Genomic DNA, 16,296 nt, shown 5'->3' with positions numbered 1-16,296 from the left:
GCAAGCGGAGGGAGCCCTGATCAGTAACACGGTCAGAGGAACTCTGATTACAGCACACAGAACGTCACTTTTTATACACATCTTAAGACGCCCAGGTGGCGCTAAACAGTTACTGGAAGTCAGACAAAAAACACCTCTTAGAAGAAATGTCATGACAAATTGACCTATGCGCGAGGAAAACTTGTGGTTTACAATAACTGCTTCACTCACTTCGTACCCCTGAGAGTTCAATAGTTGAGACAACAGGTGCAAATGCTATTTTGGTGTCTCTTTATGAATGAGTTGCTGGGCAGAAATATATAAAAAAATCAGACAGTTTAGACACCTCGAGTTGGTGTAACAGAACAGAACAGGCAGGTGTTTCCTGATAAAAGAACATTCAGTTATTTGGGGAGAAATCCTTTAACTGAATAAAAAAATGCTTTCTGACTTATATGAGTAAAATGAGTAAAACACTTATGGTAAATGAATAAACTGATCTATAACAGTATGAATAATTATTTCATTCCACACAACAATCGCTGTGCATTTGCACACGTTGGACTCTCTCGCTTCACCAAAACCGTTGTTTTTCAAATGTATTAAAGGATCAATATCACATTAAAATGTGAAAAAGTTTAATAGTAATAATGAGGTCCATCATCATCTAGGTCATGAACACACCTGAAAACAATCTTTTGTTTTTCACTAAAGATTGTACACTTATATGGGCTGCACAGTGGCGCAGTTGGTAGCACTGTTGCCTTGCAGCAAGAGGGTCCTGGGTTCGATTCCCGGCCGGGGTCTTTCTGCATGGAGTTTGCATGTTCTCCCTGTGCATGCGTGGGTTCTCTCCGGGTACTCCGGCTTCCTCCCACAGTCCAAAGACATGACTGTTAGGTTAATTGGTCTATCTAAATTCTCCCTAGGGGTGTGTGTTGTGTGTGAATGGTTGTTTGTCCTGTATGTCTCTGTGTTGCCCTGCGACAGACTGGCGACCTGTCCAGGGTGTACCCCGCCTCCCGCCTGGAACGTAGCTGGAGATAGGCACCAGCAACCCTCCCGACCCCATTAGGGACAAGGGTGAACAGACAATGGATGGATGGATTGTACACTTTTGAGAGCCTCTGTATGAATCAAGTACCATGCCAGACAACTGCATGCAGATACAGCTTTACGCTGCTAGGAAAACACAGGAGTTTCAACATGCAAACAAACCTGGATGTTGACTGAATAAGAGGCCCAAATGGTTATTGCTAAAATAATAACTCCTAGGGATAACCAACACATCAAGTTACTGTTTCTGTGCATATAATCTCCCTATATGACATCAGTTTCTCTGTAACTTCTATCTGTGTCCGACATGAAGCGTGTTTATGCTTCATGCCAGCTGCCCGTGGCTAAGGGTGTGGATACTCGTGAGTGGTCAACAGATTTGTGAAGAACCTCCCCAGGGATGTGATCATGGGTAGGTCAGGACATTGAGAGCCTGACTAAAATAACAACAGCAAAAAAAAAAAAAAAAAAAAGCAACGATAAAACAACATATGGAACAGTTTATTTTTTATATATAAATCTTTTCACTTGAACACACCCACATTTCCATTCATATCATATTACATTATGAAAATAAGATAAAAACAATTTTTTTTCCTGCAGTTTTAGATGATAACCGCCAGGGGGAAACATCTAACTACTGAACAACCCTGTTGAAGCCTCGCCCGTTATAATGCCTCTTTTGGGGACGTCGTGACGTCATAACTAGAAGTTGCAAGTACTGTGTCAGATTGGGGAGCAGAGCAAGTACCGACAAAAAAAATCTTCAACTAGTCCAAAACAAACAACAACAAAAAAACCATTAAAAATAAGATAATAGGAATAAACATGCGTGTTTATAAGCGTCTGATATATTCATTTTCTGTACTTCGTACTTGTTTCTTATAAAAATAAAGATCACTGGTTAGTAGATAGATAGATAGATAGATAGATAGATAGATAGATAGATAGATAGATAGATAGATAGATAGATAGATAGATAGATAGATAGATAGATAGATAGATAGATAGAAACTTTGCAAGAAGCTGTTTGCAGCTGTTTAAGGCGTAATCCATCATTTTTTCAGTGTATAAGAGATCTCCATGGTTAAGACAAAAACAAAGCAAAGGTTTGCTCCGCGCGCCCTTTCCCTCTTGACGCAGGACTGAGTCAGCCTCGGTGCCCTTAATTAACCATTCACAAGGCATAAAACCAGCACGTAGCCCCATCCCAAACCTAAAAACTTATAAAGGCAGCAAACTTCAGACCAAAAGCATTCAGACTGAGAACAACAGGGGGTGGGCGAACTGAAATTCTGAAGCCAAGGGAGCCGCACATCATCAGGTAAGGTACAAAAGAAAAAAAAAAAAGAAAGAAAAAAAGGGGGGGGGGGGAAACGTAATGTTTTAATTATATATTTTTTAAAGGTTACTTACCTGATAAAAGGAGGGGAACATCATGTAACTGGAGTTTCCATTAATTTATTATGATTTTATTTAATATTCTACTTTAATCCAAGAAAAATAAAAAGTAAATATTACAATAAAATAAAATGTAGTTGTAATACAGCAGTAAAAATATTTATTATGATAAAATCTTAGATATTGTGAGATATTAGATCTCTAACTAACTAATGATTTAAACAGATTCCAGATTTTTTCACTATTATAATGATTTTATTTGGTCAGTTCTGCAAAGCTCTTTGATGTTATTAGTATTATAAAATGTAAAGAAAAATAGGCATAGGCACGCAGGTAAAAAATATTAAAATATTGTTTCTGAGTTGCAATATTGTGCTGTCTTTCGGAAAATCAGAAAATCTAAATGATAGTGCTTACAAAGTGTGTGTCTAGTCATGTATGTGATTTATGTCTTTTGACTCATATACTCATAGTATTTATCATTCATTCTGACTTAAAGCTGTCAACTTGTCAAACTTTATCAGAGAACTTTGCCAGGTTGCTCATCTGGAAATATTTGAAGTTTCTTAAGTCTCTTTTGAATGAGTTAACCAACCTGTCGTGTCTTTTGGTCTGCAGAGCAAAATGAAGCTGAAACATTCATTAAAGAAGCTTTGGACAATCCTTCGAGCCATTTTTACGTTCCTCTTTGCTCTGCTGGTTCTGGGAATCATGGTTTGGGCCTATGTGCAAGGCTTCCAGCTGGTGACATCCATGTATGGGATCATTTCCTTTGGCTTTTACGGACTCCTGCTCTCGCTCCATGTTCTGGTTCAAAGCCTGTTCGCCTTTATTGAGCACCGGCGAATGAAAACTCACACGAAGCCGTGCAGCTACACTAAAACAATTGGATTCACTATTTCTGCCTACCAGGAGGATCCCAGCTATCTTAAAGAGTGCCTCAACTCTGTCAAGAGCTTGCAGTATCCCTCGGAGCTGTTGCGCATCATCATGGTGATAGACGGGAACTCAGATGATGACAGGTACATGATGGACATGTTTAGGAAAGTGTTTGCAGACCAAGATCCAGGTTTCTTTGTGTGGAAGAACAACTATCACTCTTGGGATCCCACAAAGCCTCAGCAAGATGAAGAAATGGGAACAGAAAGCAGCGCTGACTATGTCATTGGAGAGGATCCTCAGAAAAAAGACTTGGAGCATCTGATCCAGACCAAAAGGTGTGTGTGCGTCATGCAGAAGTGGGGAGGCAAGCGGGAGGTGATGTACACTGCGTTTAAGGCTTTGGGATCATCAGTTGACTACATTCAGGTATTTACTTTTCTTCATTTGTTGAAAATCTCAAAAAGTCTTATTCAATATCTTGTAAAAAAAAAAAACCCAAAAGAAACAACTTGTGGCGTTGCAAGTTTTCAGTGATGTTTAATATTCTGACTCCTCAGGTGTGTGATTCTGATACCAAGCTGGACCCTTTAGCTACTGTGGAACTGTGCAAGGTATTAGAGAGCAACCCCAGGTATGGTGCTGTGGGAGGAGATGTGATGATTCTCAACCTGAAAGATTCATACATCAGCTTCATGAGCAGCCTTCGGTACTGGATGGCTTTCAACATCGAGCGGTCCTGCCAGTCCTTCTTCAACTGTGTGTCCTGCATCAGCGGTCCTCTGGGTAAGGAAAATAATTGTCACTGATGTCAAAGGAGGATAATTTTTAAATAAGCTCCCCATTGTTGAAAGATCTCACTAGATACATATTTTTGTCATGCAGGTTTGTACAGGAATGACATCCTCCAGCAGTTTCTGGAGTCCTGGTACAACCAGAAGTTTCTGGGAAGTCACTGCACATTTGGCGATGACAGACATCTCACCAATCGAATGCTGAGCATGGGCTACGCCACAAAGTACATACCCTTTTGCTATTCCTATTACAAAACCCCAAACTAAATAAACTACTCATTATTCATCATGTTTTTGAGATGCTAAATATGAAGATTTCTATAAATGTTTTTTGTCTGTTGTGTTTTTGTAGATACACAGCTCGTTCCAAGTGCTACACAGAAACACCCGCCCAGTTTCTTCGCTGGCTCAACCAGCAAACGCGATGGACCAAATCCTACTTTCGCGAGTGGCTCTACAACTCGATGTGGTGGCACAAGCATCATCTCTGGATGACCTACGAGTCCATCGTCTCTGGTATTTTTCCTTTCTTTGTCACAGCCACGATCATCCAGTTGTTCTGGATGGGTTCACTGTGGGACATCCTCTGGGTTCTCTGCTGCATCCAGCTCATCGGGCTGGTGAAAGCAGCCTACGCCTGCCTCCTTCGCCATAACATCGTGATGGTTTTTATGTCGCTCTACTCCTCGTTGTACATGACCAGTTTGCTGCCTGCAAAGTATTTTGCCATTCTCACAATGAACAAAAGCAGCTGGGGGACGTCTGGTAGGCGTAAGATTGTTGGTAACTACATCCCTCTGCTTCCGTTGTCAGTGTGGGCTGCTATTCTCTTAGGTGGGTTTGGATACACAATCTACAGAGAGACTCAACAAGATTGGTCAAGTCCAGCCAAGATTATGGAAACTCGGTTCCTTGTTTTTGGTTGTGTGGCTTACTTATGTTACTGGCTGGTCATGATGATCCTCTACTGGGGATGGTTCCGCAGGTTATGCAGAAGGCGCTCCCAAAGCTACACCCTTAGCGTTTAGATTTAAAGACTGAATTCAATTTTAATGATTATCTCTTTATTTATTGTATTTATTTTGTCAGTACAAACTAAGGGATTAAGTATTGTTTTTATCAATTAGAAGGGCAACATTGACTATTTCACTCATATGGAGATGTTTTTACATATTTAAAAACATACGAGCTGAAGTTTTTGGTGCTATTGCAATACTCAAATTTTTCTGGATTAGATGACAAGAAAGCAGACTGTCTGTTATAAGATATTCATTTATGATATTTAAATCTGGGAAAAAGTGATTGGTTATTTCTAGAAAGACTAACTCTACTGATGCCACTACTGTCCATGGATGTAGTTGTGTACACTTATGAAAAGGAAGTTGTCTCTGCACTGAATGATGCACTGCATCTCATGCTGTTATGCATATTTACTTGAAACTTGCACACTGTATGTAGACTACGCCACACTGTGAAACATCAACAAGCAGAAAAGACATCTCTGACCAATGCCTGAAGTTATTGCAACATTTTATCATACATACGTCATACATTATTTTTTGGCAAGAAAGCTTACACACCCCACTGCAATCAAATCTATCTAACAGTATAAATAAAAATGATTGATTTATTGTTACAGTTGGCATACTCATCTTGTGTGAAGTACAGTACAAATGCACTTTTATGGAATTTGATACATTGATACGTCTATATGTTTGTTCTCTATGTTTTTTGTCTGACTGTAAATATTTCGAAATGTAAAAATGTTATTTTATTTCTGTCAAATAAAATATTTATAATAAAATATTTGGAGAAAATGTACATTATTTGCTATATTTATCCTAAAAAACTGTAAACATATATTTTAAAAAAGTGAGCTCCCTTATGTTTCCTGCTAAGATTAGCTTCCCAAGTATTCAATTATAGAAGAAACTCACACCCTCACCTGCCCTAAAATGAGCAAGTGATTGTGCTGACAAGAAAAATAATAATTAAAAAAAACCTTTTATTTTTATGTATCTGACCAAAAGCAATATAGCTTAATAAACTGAAGTCACAAAGTTTGGTTCAAAGTACCAGAATAGCTAGATCAGACATATTTATAATCTGTATATTACATCTGTATACATTACCAATATTGTAGCTGAACTTTATGTACTGCATGTAGTTGGAGGTGAAAACGGCATCATACACCTGCTTCAACAAACCCACTGCTTGCAGAACAGGCAGCACAGTGAGGATCACGTTCTTTGGTTTTTCAGAGCATTTAACAAAACTCTGTCGTATTTACTGTGTCCAAAACTTGTGGGTCAAAAACTCCACAAGTTTTGTCTGGAGTCCTCGACAACTGCCTAAATAAAAGAGCAGCTAAACACAACTTGTAAGACTGAAGGTTTGTGTGTCTAATCAGGTAGTCAGCAGCACAGGAGCACCACAGGGACCTGTACTCTCACCATTCCTATTCACACCTCAGGATTCAATGTCCTGTCATGGTAAAAAATACTCAGATGTCAGAAATCAGTTTCCAGTATCTTAGTGGTTAGTAAGATATTAAGCAGTCAGTATCTTGCCTTCATGCAGTAGAACCCCAATGATCTACATTTGCATCTTAATTAATTGTGACCCCAAAAATGCTTACATGTTAGTGAATGGGTCCTCATGACAGTGAAAGGGGTTAAAAACTAGTACATTTTCAAAAAGTTAATCCTATGAACTAAATTCAAAACGTGAAACGAAAGTATAATTACGGATTTAATGCGTAATGTATGACATTTCAAACGTCTTAGGTCTGTAAATTTTACTACTAGTTTACTAGTAGTAAACTAGATTTACTACTAGTTTTTCAGACCTTAGGTTAATACATAAAGATTAATTATAGGTACGACTGTTGATGTAAAAACACCATGGCAGATTGTTTTGGTCTATAATCATACCCATAAGGATGATTATAGCCCATAATCAGGCATTGTAGCATACACTCGTCAATGCATATGACTATGTTCAGTTCAGTTCAGTTTCACTTTTGTTTGGCAAATTATCAACATTAAACACAGAAAACAAAAACAATACTACTTTACAAACCCAAAAAGGCTGAAGCCAAATCTTATGCTTGCCTACTCTGTTCATCCACTTAACAGATATATATATATATATATATATATATATATATATATATATATATATACATATATATATATAGTATATAACAGAATAACAGATATATTCTGTCCATATGCTTACATACAAAAGTACACACACACATTTGTATTTAAAAATGCATGAATATACACATACATTACTTACATACATGATTTCATGCATGTAAGTACATGTATAACAGTAGATGTATACTGTTATACATCTACATAACAGTATAAAATTCTACCATTTTACATTTTAAGGCTCTTTTAAAGGACATCATTTGAGATCAGAGTCATTCATTTAATTCCACAGTTTCATGCCCGTAACTGAAAAACATCTAGACTTGATCTGGCTTTTCTCTTTACCACTGCAGCATCCTAAAAATTTCTAAGTGAATGTTGTTATAAATGCTGCTTAAACTACTGGTGCTCTAAAAAGCAAAGACTGTAGCGAAAGGTTTGGTTTTATCTTCTCTTCATTCTGCACCCTCTGTAAGAGGAGCTGGCCTGCCTTCACCAGTTTTGTTTATATGCGACAGTCACCACTCACCACTCTCATATTATGGTTATGTAAGCATGCAGGAGTATGAATATGAGCAGATGAAAGTGATAGAAGAAATACACAGAAACATATACCCATAACAGCAGAATGCCTAGACAGTAAGGGCAGCAAGTAGAAAACTTTATGAGTTTTATGACTTGCAACTAGAACACACCCCAGAACTCTAATTTTTGCAATGGTTGCACTTGTGCGCCTAATTTGTGTCCCTCAGTGCACCAGCACAAAAGTTAGGTGGATGCAAATTTTGGATCCCATGGCATTATTTAACACTGCAGTTTTACAAAAGCAGTCAAATTGAAATCTGCCTTAAAAATCCTTTGTGGACCTTGCTGGAGTTTGTCCCAACTTCTTTCAGCCGCCCAGTTAAAATCTCCAACTGGGACGATGTAATTTCCAACTTCCAACTTAGGGAGAATACAAGTGTTACTGAGACTTTATTTATGTTTTTAAAAAATTTTTTACATTTTTTTTTTTACCTTGAACAACTGGTAAAAGAATATAAAAAAATATTTGAGCCCAAATTAATTGCACTATACACTATAAAACATTTGAAGGTGGTTTAACTTGAAAATGAAAATCCACCTGCTGCCTTGAAAGTGCAATTTAAATCAACAAGAAAATTGTTTTGGTTTTATCTAAAAAATTTAAGCTCATGAAGTTGATTTAACAACAAGAGACAAGTTGTCTAAACATTGTTTTTAAGTTCATTAGTCTTGAATTGAGAGTTTTAACTTAATGCTGCAATTTAAACCAAATAATTATTTCACAATATGCAAGAAAAAACAGTCCTCACCTAAAAAGCACACATTTCTCTACTATTCTAAGTTACAATATCAAGTGGATAATAATAATTTAACTTCTTCAAATTGCATGAACAAAATTTCTGACCTGATACTAAATTTTATTAAATATCAAAATGAATTCTGCTCAAAAACATTTAGTGTGAACAGGACACTATCCTCAAGTTTTCCAAGCTTAAAACAAACATTTGACTTAATAATACAGAAAAGTCAGATCAATGTAACACACATCCATCTCACTCACAGTGCAACACAGGATACAAAAACATGCTGCTGAGCACACTGGGAAATAGTTCCCACTCCTTTGCTAAAAATTCTAATTTATTCAACACTTGGAGGTTTGACAAAATTAATAAAAAGTCAACACAACTAACTGGTGTAAGTTTATCTTTCACAAGCTCACACATTTAGGTTCAAAATCTAAAACTCGTTAAATTTGTTTGACTTACACAGCAGAAGATTTTGGACACAACTAAATATGCTGGTGGATATTAGCTTTGGTTGTTTATTTATTTTTTTTAATGAAGACCGTGCAGCAGACAGAAATCAATAACCTAATCATATAAGATTACTTTGGTTGATTTTTCGATTGTAACTAGAATCAGCTTCAGTACCTGACAAATATTAATATATTACACTTTGCATTTGTGCTTCCACTACTTGATGAAATTCCTAAACTTGAGTTGTTTAAGGTTTTTGGTTTTTAAAGGATTCCCCCTTTTTAAATAGTCATTAATTAAAACTAGCAGATCTCCTCAAAAAGCACAAGAGGAAAATTTTGCTGGTCCTTTGCTGGATTATTTAGATTAAATAATTAATTCATATATATATATATATATATATATATATATATATATATTTTTTTTTTTTAATCAATATTCTGTTCAGATAAGGAGAAAACACAAGGATTCCCTGGTCACATCTTCCTGGTTAGCTGAGTTGGGTGGACTGGTAGCTTTTTAAAATTACTTTCAAATGACACATATGGATGGAATGATTTTCCTTAACAGCTGGGTGGAGACTGTGTTCAGAGTCTTAATTACAGCAGTAAAAGAATAGGAATGAATGTCTGTTTCTAATGGACACAAACAATTGTCACTTCACTGTAGAGAGGAGGAGTAATGTAAATTACATATTGAGAATTTACATGAAAGTGAACGATGGAAAAAAGCTTCTCCACAGGCTATGCTATCGCACAGATAATGTTTGCTGTGCTCTCATCAAAATGGCACTTGGCCATATCTACATGCAGTGTAGATACAGTCATTGAACAGCAAACATACATACGTATAAAGAATGATGGACTGTCATATACTCTGAATTTGGGTGTGGAAAAAGAATAACACACAAGAAAAATGTTTTTATTTGCAGCAGAATGGCATATTTTTATGTAAGAAAATGCAGTTTAATTTTAGATTTTCACCTAAATGTTTCAACAAGCCACTAATTATGTCAAACATACTCCTGTGTAATAGTTTGTGATTTAATAAAAACGGCAAAAAGATTTAAAATTAGCCTGTCACCTATTGTTATTTCTAGAAAAAAGATTATAATTTAAAGGATATGCAAGGCTGTACATGGGCACTTTTTCACAAGTCACCTTTATGTTTGTGTTGTTTCACATTTTATAAAGTAATCACATTTTCTTTGCTTCAAAAGTTTCAATAATTATGTTAATGAAAAATATTTTGACAGAGTTCAACTGAAAAATAGGCCAAATTTATAAATTAATTAATATTCCAATGTTTTTTTTATACATTCTATAAATATGTTAGTAATTAAGAGTAATAAAATATATTTCCATTATGGAAGTAAAGAAATATTCCAAGGATTGTCTAGTACAATGATGAAACTCTTTAGTAAGGCCTGCAGCAGATTGCAGGGAAATGCCAGCTTCCTCCCTCACCATCTTGACTCATTCATAAGTCAGTTTATAACACGTTTTTCTTATTTTCCACTTTGTCTTGTGTTAAAAAAAACTAGAGATGTTTTACTGTCTTAAAAGCTAATTGATTTCCTTGTAAAGACTTGTAATTTTACAGTGTTATAAGAAGTTGCTACACTGTGTCCAGCCAGGCCTTTCCCACAAGACATATTGATCTGATACACAATGGTACCTGGACTCAAAAGGTATTATCACATAAGTAGGGAACATCGGTTTTACTGTTATTTACTGTGAAGAATAGAAAACTGGCACATTGGCAGATTACTAAGGAAAACCCTCTTTTTTTTAAAAAAAATCTAACTTTTATGTTATCTAATTCTTCAGTCTTTTACATTACAGTTGATTCTGTTTTATGCGTCAATCTTGAGATTCTGTACTTGTTTTTTTACATTTCCGCTCACCTCCCTCTTTATTAGGAAACATAAAAAAACATGTGTTTCTTTCCACCGGACTAATGGCAATGAAGTAATTCTTACTCCAAACAAACTGCAGCGGACCCCCGCCCATTCGCGGTGCAGTATTCGTGGTTTTTATTTTTACTTTTCGGCTGCAAATAATTTGCGGAGAATTTTCCTGCTTGCAGATCTTTTAGGCATATTTAAAGTATTGGACTTTGCATTATGGGAAACTAAAATGCCATAGGCACAATGTTACTTGACGCACTTCTGACTGGTGTTTGCTAAGTAGCCATTTATTTTCCTTGGTGTGGATCAGCTGTAAGCCCATGACTGGAGGAAAGGAAGATCGTAGTTGTTTGCTTCTGTGGTAGTGTTAAAACGGTTTCACGGTGCTTATTAATGGATATTGAGGTAGATTTTGTGTTTAAACTATTAAAATTGTCAGCAATGTAAAATTTTTATAGCTAGTCTCAAGTATTTGAGGATTTCAGCTATTTGTTGGCAGTAGTGGACAGATGATCCGTGTGGAAGAAAGTCAGCAGTAAAAGTAACATCAGATGTATAGGTTCATAGTGTTCCAGAAGTGTTAAAAATGTATAAAAACATCTAGTAATAATAATATACTGTACAAGATTATAATATAAAGATATTGTGCAAATGTTAGAAATAACGTGCTCACGATTCAAGGGATGTGCAACGGAGTAGGATGAAAATGTAATGTCCACAAACTAAAACCCATGAATCCAAAATAACATAGCACAAGAGAAACAGTGAAGCACACAGTGCTCCTACTGCTAACATAATGTTAGCATAATGTTAGCAGTGGGATCTGCCGCCTGAGCGATAATTGTTTGACGCAGCACTGAAGTCTCTTAACTGTTGATGTGGGAAAATCAGCAGTGATTTTGCTTTTCAATTTGTCTGCTATCATTGACTCTGTGGCTCAGACAAACTGGTTTGCAAGCCAGTTTGCAGCAGCCATTATATTAATAAAAAGTGCACTCAACGAAAAAATAGTTTATAAAAGGCAAACTGAACAAAACTCAGAACAAAACCTTTTGGTGTAAAAATGATTAGCGCACTTTGTGTTTTTCTTCTTTTGAGTTCACAAACACAACTGTAATCATAGCTATACCAATGTCAGGGCTGTTAGATGAGTTTTGTAACTTATGTTCAACTGTTCATTGAGGATGGCTGACTTTTTCCCGACTGTCAGAGTGTGGGATCACCATGAAATTTCTGTAACCACATTTTAATTACTGAACCAACAGTTCACATCTATTTTAAGGAACAACAGACACATAGAGCTTTGGAGTTGGAGTGAGAATCTTTGAGAAACGTTTTGGACACCCTTTATTAATTAATGCAAAAAAAAAAAAACATACACAGTTGGGAAGACAGACACAGGTCCAATTTGGCAATAGCAAGGTGCACCCAAAAGCCCCCTGTGAATGCATCTATAGACACATATCAGTGGGTACGGCCAGGCCTTACTAAACTTGAGGATCACCATAAACCTCAAAGACACAATATAACTTTCCAAGAAGACATTTGTGCCTCTTTGCATCTCTCCCATTCCCACCAGCTTAGAAATGAATTTCAAACATAAACAAACAAAAAAACCTAGAATGACTCAGACACAAAGTTTCATTTGTTCAGAACAAAAGGTTTACTTTAGAGAGCCCAGTGTGGCCAAACATGCAAAAGATCATATGACAATGTTCTATCTGAGGCTCATACAAATCTAATCCACATCGTTATGGGTCAAGCAAAAATGGCTTCAGAAAACTGGATGATGCTTACTTGCATAATCTACAAAACATTTGAAACAAAGCTTTCCCAACATTACATTTTGAATCAGTATACGGAAGGAATCACTATGAACAATTCAGATTGCTGTATTTACTTACAGACAGACGTAAAGGGGCAATAAAAGTAAAGTATTAATTTGAATGTTTCTACTTGTAGTTTGAAATAAGAAATAATTACATAAGAAACTGTCTTGAACCACCAAAGGATTTTTCAAGTCGGGAAAAAAAAAACACCCCAGGGTTTTGCTTTGTGTGTCTGACACTCGATGTGGTTTCTGTGAAAAATGAGGTGATCTCCCAAATGAGGCAAACTCCACAAAAATCATTCCCAGTTTCTTTGACTCAAAGCAGATTGTTAAATGACGACTAAAGGATGAACATTACAATAAAAATCACCTACTAAGAAAGTCTAAATTATTATTAGAACATTATATGGGAACAGTGAAGCTAGGTCAGCAGCCTGGAGGTTAAAGTGCAAATTGGTCTTATTAGTAGATACTGGCCTTAAATATACCGCCAAAGTGGTTATAAAATGGTTTAAAAACAAAGTAAATGCTTTTTCACGAGGATCAAAAAAGCCCCAATCTCAACGGAGAATTTGTCGATTGATCTGAAAAAGAGAGCGTGAGCGAAGCGGCTTATAAACCTGACTCGGTTATGCCAGATCTGTCGGGACGAATGGACGAGCACTGCAGCAAACTATTGTGAGAAGCTTGTGGAAGGAAACCCAAAAGGTCAGACCCCTGCCATACTGTCAATACTACAGAGGAAAGTTATGTAAACTTCTGATTTTGAAGAACTAAATAGATAAATTTCTACTCTCATATTTTTTCCTCATTATTGTGGCATGTAGCAACTCTAAATAATTTTGGAAATTCTAACTAACCTAAAACAATAGATAGATAGATAAGATTTATTTGTCATTGTCATCAACAGATTACAACGAGATTGAGATTTGCTCGACTCGAGTTAAAATGCAGGCCATGTGTATATACATAATATACAATCTACATATAAATACAAGTTAGTTCTGATTTAACTTCAGAAAGCGAGGAAAAAAAGTGTCTTGTTATTCCATGTATGTAAACCAATGGTTTTAACTGTATGTATGGATCTTTATACGTCTGGAAATGGTTGCAAGAAATTAGAAAACTGCCTCAATTTGCACCCACTTAAAAGGCTTAGAACAACTGGAATAAAAGCGATAAAAGTTTAAACTTGCATCATGCACTCTGAGGAAGACTTTAACGAGAACCTCCATAAAATCTGTACTGTCATTTCAGGACAGAAACGACAGAACAGATTTTACTTACCGTCAAACTTTCAACACATGTAAGTTTGGTACTTTCTTAATTACCAAAATATATTAGGTAATTGGTACCACGGGAGACCAGTGGAGGACTTCTGATAAATCTGCTTATCGTGACTCGTGACCTCTGATAGAACTTATACTAACTTTTTGGTCAGCTAGATTATTTTTTTTTCCCAAATGAGAAGTTTTGTTTTTTTCTCAACTTTAGCAAGAACATTACTCATCAGATTTCACAAGAGCAGTTGGAGTTTGGTGTCTGTTTACCATCTTTTAGTCCAACTGGATTTCGAAGCTCTCAGACGTTATGTACATTTAAACCCATTATGAGTAATGAAAAGTAGAAAGGGAGGAGAAGTTTGGAGCAAACTAATTACATGACAAAGCAAAGAATCACTTCCCGTCTTCTGTTTGAAGTTAGCTTGGTCTTTCCCACCCTGTCTGGGGCTCCCTACGTCAGCTGCCTAGTCTGACGCAAAACCTCAACAACCATGTGGGGTTATCTGGATTTTTATCTATCCCTTTCCATTAGAACTGTTCAGCTGCTTGCCCTGGCCTTTCCTCCTTCAATCTGCGAGAGCTGTGAGAACCCCTTGGATCATTTCTGAGGATGACAACACTCTCCACAAACATGTTTGCTACAGTCACTTTATAATCCCTTCCAGATGCTGTTATACGGCCTGACACCATAAGATGGTGTGCACAAAAGAAGAAAGAAGCACTTCTGGTAGATCTGGCGACTTCACTTTCTTACAGCAAGACTGTAAAATAACGTTTTCTGGGTGTGGCATTTGTCTATTATTTCCAAAAGAGTATTTTCCACATAAATTTTTTTGCTCTGCGTTTTATGTGTTTTTTTACCTTCCCAGCATTATATAAAAGTAAAATGTACCTAAAGTAGGATGGAAAAGAAACTTGAGATTAGAGGAGCTGAGAGAAAGTTTGAGACATTCATTCAGTGCGTAAGAAGTGAATGAATCAAGAAATCTGAACCCTGTGAGATCACTCTGTGATTTTTGGCTTGCAGCCTGTCGTTGAACTATGGAGTATAATCTACTGGCACAGTCAGTGTGGTTCGACTGCAGTATGAACAGTCATACTAGTGAAGCAGGAATCGTTTACTGGAAACTATGTAAAAGACATACTGTAGTTTAAAGAAACAGACCAGCTTTATTCAGGGGGCGCAGCTGTTCCCAAACAGCATGAAGTCACTGCAAGGATTCTCAGAGGAAAAAGTTGTGGAGTTGTGGAATGTCACTACAATTAGAGATTCATTAGGGCATCTGCTAGGGATTATTAAAGGGTTTCATTTTATGTTCATTCTTTGGAAACTGCAATAATGAGCGAAATTAACACCTTTGAGGATCAGCGTGGAAATATATATATATATGTACAGTATATATATATATATATATATATATATATATATATATATATACTGTATATCCATCCATCCATTTTCTGTACACGCTTGTCCCTAGTGGGGCCAGGTGCTGGTGTCTATCTCCAGCTAACATTCCAGGCGAGAGGCGGGGGTCACCCTGGACAGGTCGCCAGTCTGTCGCAGGGCAACACAGAAACAGACAGGACACACAACCATGCACACACACACTCACACCTAGGGAGAATTTAGAGAGACCAATTAACCTAATAGTTATGCTTTTGGACTGTGGGAGGAAGCCGGAGTGCCTGGAGAGAACCCACGCATGCACAGGGAGACTCTATGTGTGACTGTGGGCAAGAAGGCCACATTGCCCTTACAAAGAACCACTTCTGCTGACAGTGACAGTGGCTGCTGATTTTCAGGTTTATGAAAATAAACCATCATCATGTTTATGATCACGCGACAATAAATGAAGCAGGAAAAAACAGCATTGCTAATTAAGAATATTTCACATTTTATTGCAAAGATCTGCCGTATATTTCTGCCCACTTGCCAGAATAGGCCTGACCCGACAAATCAGGGACTCCAATAGATCCTGAAAGGCGAGCTGAGTTATCTGGAGTGCAGCAGATCCTTTAAGTTTCCAGGTGGCCCCTCCCAGTATTGGGCGTATTTGACTGCTGAAAGAGGTAACAACCCACATTTTCTCTCAAAGATAAAACATTATATGTTTAATTATTTATTTATATTAGGGCTGTGAAATGCAAGAAAAGACTAACTAATTTTACAGTGTTGTATGTGAAGAAGGTCTGGTGGAGTTAAAGAGAAAAAGTATTTC

The 16,296-nt window shown here is 36.8% G+C and overlaps 1 protein-coding gene across 1 annotated transcript; it reads left to right on the top strand.

Annotated features, from left to right (window-relative positions):
- Positions 1-2,200: 2,200 nt before the first annotated feature.
- has1 (hyaluronan synthase 1) lies at positions 2,201-5,675 on the top strand. The gene is made up of 5 exons (XM_028009370.1): positions 2,201-2,359; positions 3,055-3,744; positions 3,876-4,101; positions 4,201-4,333; positions 4,462-5,675. The coding sequence occupies exons 2-5, from the start codon at positions 3,061-3,063 to the stop codon at positions 5,135-5,137; spliced, it is 1,719 nt and encodes a 572-aa protein (XP_027865171.1). The 5' UTR covers positions 2,201-2,359; positions 3,055-3,060; the 3' UTR covers positions 5,138-5,675.
- Positions 5,676-16,296: the final 10,621 nt, after the last annotated feature.

This window comes from Xiphophorus couchianus, chromosome 3 (genome assembly GCF_001444195.1).
Source record: "Xiphophorus couchianus chromosome 3, X_couchianus-1.0, whole genome shotgun sequence".
Taxonomy (NCBI): Eukaryota; Metazoa; Chordata; class Actinopteri; order Cyprinodontiformes; family Poeciliidae; genus Xiphophorus; species Xiphophorus couchianus.
Note: the sequence above shows the minus strand (reverse complement) of the source record. Positions and strands in the feature narration are given on the sequence as shown.

Coding starts and splice junctions, on each gene's coding strand:
- has1 (XM_028009370.1), top strand. CDS start 3,061: ATGAAGCTGAAACATTCATTAAAGAAGCTTTGGACAATCCTTCGAGCC. Junction 4,102..4,200: donor CTGCATCAGCGGTCCTCTGG/GTAAGGAAAATA, acceptor TTTGTCATGCAG/GTTTGTACAGGAATGACATC. Junction 4,334..4,461: donor AGCATGGGCTACGCCACAAA/GTACATACCCTT, acceptor GTGTTTTTGTAG/ATACACAGCTCGTTCCAAGT.